At 47.3% G+C, this 2,792-nt stretch overlaps 1 protein-coding gene across 1 annotated transcript in view; it reads left to right on the forward strand.

Annotated features, from left to right (window-relative positions):
• Positions 1-509: 509 nt before the first annotated feature.
• The window catches only part of LOC144167458 (uncharacterized), a 27,247-nt gene continuing 24,964 nt past the window's right edge, over positions 510-2,792 (forward strand). The window contains exon 1 of the mRNA XM_077696745.1: positions 510-710. Within this exon, the coding sequence (XP_077552871.1) occupies positions 510-710 (201 nt within the window). The remainder of the gene's footprint in view (positions 711-2,792) is intronic.

The following is a 2,792-nucleotide window of genomic DNA, read 5'->3' on the forward strand; positions in this document are numbered from 1 at the left end:
ATGCTGAGGATGACTTTGCATCTATTACTCGCTGCGAAGAAGACGACGACCTCTTCAATGCATATGACGACGAATTAATAGCTCTTACTAGCTCCGCAACTATGCAAATAAACAATGATAATGAAACTTAACTATGGCTCCTGCATGCCCACCTACAAGAGCTTCGCCCTTCAAGTACTGCGCGTAAATGCAAGCTTCCCTGAATTTTTTCCACAGGTGAAGAATTAAAAAAAAAACAAGAATTTGTGAAATTCAGCCTACATCACGCAAGGCTTCACTGCATTCATCCCGAGTGTGCCCCCATCACGAGGTACGGGGACATCCTGGCATGGTACCGCCACAACCGACGGACGAGACCCCCGCCTCACCCAAGACTTTCAAGGAAAGAAGCGGTGCTATACCGCCAACTACAAACCGGGTCTCTCCTGACCCCGGTGCTAGGGATGCACGTGTGCCCTGAAATCTACTAGTCTGATGTGTGCCGTGTGTGTGAGTCAGCTAGAGCAACGATGGCCCACATACTGTGGGACTGTGAACTGCACCCGCATGAGGCTGCCACACAGACGCAGCTCCCCCCGACCATCACGGAAGGCATGATATCATCCACATATGACTCACAACTCCGGGCCGTCCAGCAAGTGGAGGCAGCCCTCGAACGCCAGATGCCTTTGATCGTGCCTGCGGGATCCGGGCACACCCCGGGACCTGCGGTGCGTGGTCTGGCAGCGGCTAGTAGAGCACGCCGACACGACGTCGTGGCCGCGTCTTAGAGGCTCGCCCCTTCGGGGCTCGCTCCTAATTGCAGGCATTAATAAAGGTTGTTCTCTCTCTCTCTCTCTCTAATTACCTTGCTGGTTCACACCTTAAGTATAAAGTGTATCCTCGTAATGCAATAAAACCGTACAACAGTTGCCGTCAGGGCAGCAGAATGCCCTGGGCAGGCAATCTGCGACACATCACCCGTTGACTAGCGAATTTCTACCGCCGCTTTAGCATGCAAACGTGTTACGCTGAATGCGCGAGTTAGCTTGTTTTCTCCGTTTGCTCCGTCTTCTTTGCTGTCGACTGCATCGCGCCAAGAATGGGAGAACGACGCGAGGCAGTCCACAACGCACGACGAAGCTGGCCGAGGCAAGGGCAGGGCGAGCGCGGGCAGGACGGCGCGGCCGGCTGCGGCTACCGCGCCTCGACGGGCAGCGCCACATTTTCCCTGGTGTCATCCGTGCGCAAGGGAGTCACGCGCGGCCGAAGAAAGGCGCCGCGGTACTCACACCTCCCCATTCTAGCCACCTTACTACTGGCTACACTTCTTGCCACTTGTTTCTTTTGCCTACGGTTTTTTTTTGTTGTTGTTCACAGATATTCAACGCTTCACCAGGTGAATAATCACCGTCAACGAAGTCTGCCTTGTTCTTTTTTTTACCTCCATTTCTTTCTAGCTTGATTAGGATGCAATGGTTAAAAAAAGTGTTGAAAGAGTAGCTGGTCTGAAGTGATGAAATTGTCGCGCTCCTTTGACTGGGATTGCAACCAAGTTGTTCCCTTGTTTGTATTTTAGAACTTGGAACCATTATTCCTTTGATATTGTTTTAGCCCAGGCATACAGGTCCTTTCGGGTCTCAATCGGATCTTGAGAAGGTGTCTGGAGAAATGCTCTTTCCGTCAGACGTTTAAGTGCGCCGCCAACGCCGTGACATCCACTTTTGCCGTGTAAAGTGGCAAAGAAATTCTATTATGCCGACAGTTTATGGCCATCCTTGTGTAGAAGAGACTCCCGAAGTTACTTTTTTTTCTTGTATTGCGAAGAAGCTCCGTCAAAGAAATATTAAATTTCTTCATTTAGTTGAGGCTGATTTTGTTTCTGTATTCCGAGCACTGCGCTCTTAAATATGTAAACTGCAATGATGGGAAGTGACTGGGCAAAGACTTTCAAATAAAAAAGTGGCAGAGTGGAGTATGTTGTTTACGGTGTATTTTTTGTGTTGTCAAGCGACACAACCAATGTTCATTCAGTATCGAGCCACGTGTGCACATCCCTGCCACAAAAAGGGGTGGCGGCACGAACGCGCTCCGAGTTGGGGGCGCAGTTCCATAGTGGACACAAGTGCGGCTGATTGTGAACTTTAAAAATTTTTTTCTCGCCTCAAAAAAAATTTACCCGAATCAAATTTTCTAAATTAAAAGGCAAGGTTCTGGTGCGTATAGTGAGCCATCTCATGTAATTTTACCTCGAGGGCCTTGGGGCTTTTTTCAGGTGTGAAGTTCGGCAAAAACTCATTTTCTTGCATCTTTGTAAGCAATTTGCTTGAAAAGTACGCTCTGTAATCGGCTTAAATTATTTTTACTCGACAATAAAAGGCGACATCAATGCACGATAGAAATATTTTTGGTGACACTTTCACGGTGCCTTTTCGAAAAATTCCTAAAAACGTGCCATTTTTTGTGTTTTTACTTAGCCAATACAACGCCAAAAATACTTACACAGCTTCAGACACAGTCCCACATGAAAGAACAATGCAAGGGGAATGATCCAAAATAATATTTGTCATTATACATAGTTTCACTATTTATTTAAAATTTATTATCTCCAACCACATTTTGCGTGTTTGCAGAAATTTCAAGGAGCGCTCCCACGACCGAAAAATTTTTTTCAAGAGAAATACTCCGTGCCGACCTCCTACACTTCATCGGCACCTAGCACAAATTTTTTCAATGAAATTGGCGATGGTCGATTTTTGGGCTGGGACGTTTCGCGTGGAATGACCCAATTACAAAGACAAACAGAGGAACGT

This window comes from Haemaphysalis longicornis, unplaced genomic scaffold, assembly GCF_048455015.1.
Source record: "Haemaphysalis longicornis isolate Haplotype H1 unplaced genomic scaffold, Haemaphysalis longicornis Haplotype H1 scaffold_1, whole genome shotgun sequence".
NCBI lineage: Eukaryota > Metazoa > Arthropoda > Arachnida > Ixodida > Ixodidae > Haemaphysalis > Haemaphysalis longicornis.